A 1,194-nucleotide genomic window follows, 5' to 3' on the forward strand; every position below is an offset into this window, starting at 1 on the left:
ATGAACAAACAAACATACGTACAAAATGAACCAAAATCCATATGTCCGTGCAATTAACTACAGGTGCTATCCAACTTGCTATTGGACAGAGTAGAGCCTGATTTACTAGCAGTCTGACACAAAATTCTAACTCTAGGCTTGGTGCATGAATCCTAGTAGAGAGACAAGAAAGAGTTGACCACAACAAAGAATTCATTCATGGGATTATTCTAGTAGCAAGTACTGCTTGGCTGCAGTTTTAGAAAGGGGACTTGAGTTTGGTCAAACAAAAAGAAAAAGTGACGCATACTTGTTCATAGATAGAAACTGAACATCCAACGGCAATGGCGGCGCCGAGGCGGGTGGACGGGCGGCAGCTTGGGTGATCTCATCTGCTAAACCATGTCGCTGATGAGCTGCACGTGGCTGCTCCGGTGCCTCTCCACGAACATCCTCGACGCGCCCGCCACCGTCTTCTTCCACGTATGAGCGCGCACGCACGCGCAACCAACCAACACATCATTAGCCGAGGCGATCGAAATTGAGGTACAGAAATGGAGTGACGGAGAGACGGCCAGCGTATTAGCTTACCCGCTCCAGCGCGGGAAGCAAGTGCGCGACGCCGGCCTCGTCGAGCCGCGCGCCCCGCTTCGCATGCGCGTGGCTGCCATTGCCCTTCCGCGCGGAGGAGGAGGAGGAGGCTGTGGTGGTGGTCGGCAGCAGCATCCCGGCCCTCCAGTCCGTGGACCCGCCAATGCTGCGCCGCGGTTTGGGCGCCGCCAGCTCCAGATCCGCCCCGGATGCGCTGGAGTCTTTGGCGGAGAGCCCCGACGCGACGTGGCGGGACGAGCGCTTGCGGCGCAGCACGAGGCTGCGGCGGGGCGGGGTTGACCGCTGCTTGGAGCGCGGGTAGGAGGGATCCCACTTGGCCATGCTGGTGCGGTCGTGGTCGGCACCTGTGTGCATACATCGCTGGCCGGCCTCGTGGGAGTGAGCGCTTTTCTCTCCGTCGGCTCGAGCTCGATCGATCGTGTGGTCGTTGTGTTGTGTGTGACCGCCAGTTTTACTTGTCCCGTGACACAGGCGGGCGAAACGGAAGGGAATCTCCATCATCATACGAGTTGGGTGGCGGCGCCGAGGCGGGTGGGTGGGAGGGGAGGAAGGAATGAACCGGGGAGACGGTCTGGTTTGGGAAATCGGCAACGGCGCGCGGGA

At 58.8% G+C, this 1,194-nt stretch overlaps 1 protein-coding gene across 1 annotated transcript; it reads right to left on the minus strand.

Moving 5' to 3' along the window:
* Positions 1-374: 374 nt before the first annotated feature.
* On the minus strand, positions 375-912 carry LOC123153214 (uncharacterized). Its single transcript, XM_044572435.1, has 2 exons — positions 572-912; positions 375-465 (listed from the first exon to the last, which is right to left on the minus strand). Exons 1-2 carry the CDS (start codon positions 910-912, stop codon positions 375-377), a joined length of 432 nt encoding a protein of 143 aa, XP_044428370.1.
* Between the last annotated feature and the right edge of the window lie 282 nt (positions 913-1,194).

Source organism: Triticum aestivum, chromosome 7A (genome assembly GCF_018294505.1).
Source record: "Triticum aestivum cultivar Chinese Spring chromosome 7A, IWGSC CS RefSeq v2.1, whole genome shotgun sequence".
In the NCBI taxonomy this organism is placed as follows: Eukaryota; Viridiplantae; Streptophyta; class Magnoliopsida; order Poales; family Poaceae; genus Triticum; species Triticum aestivum.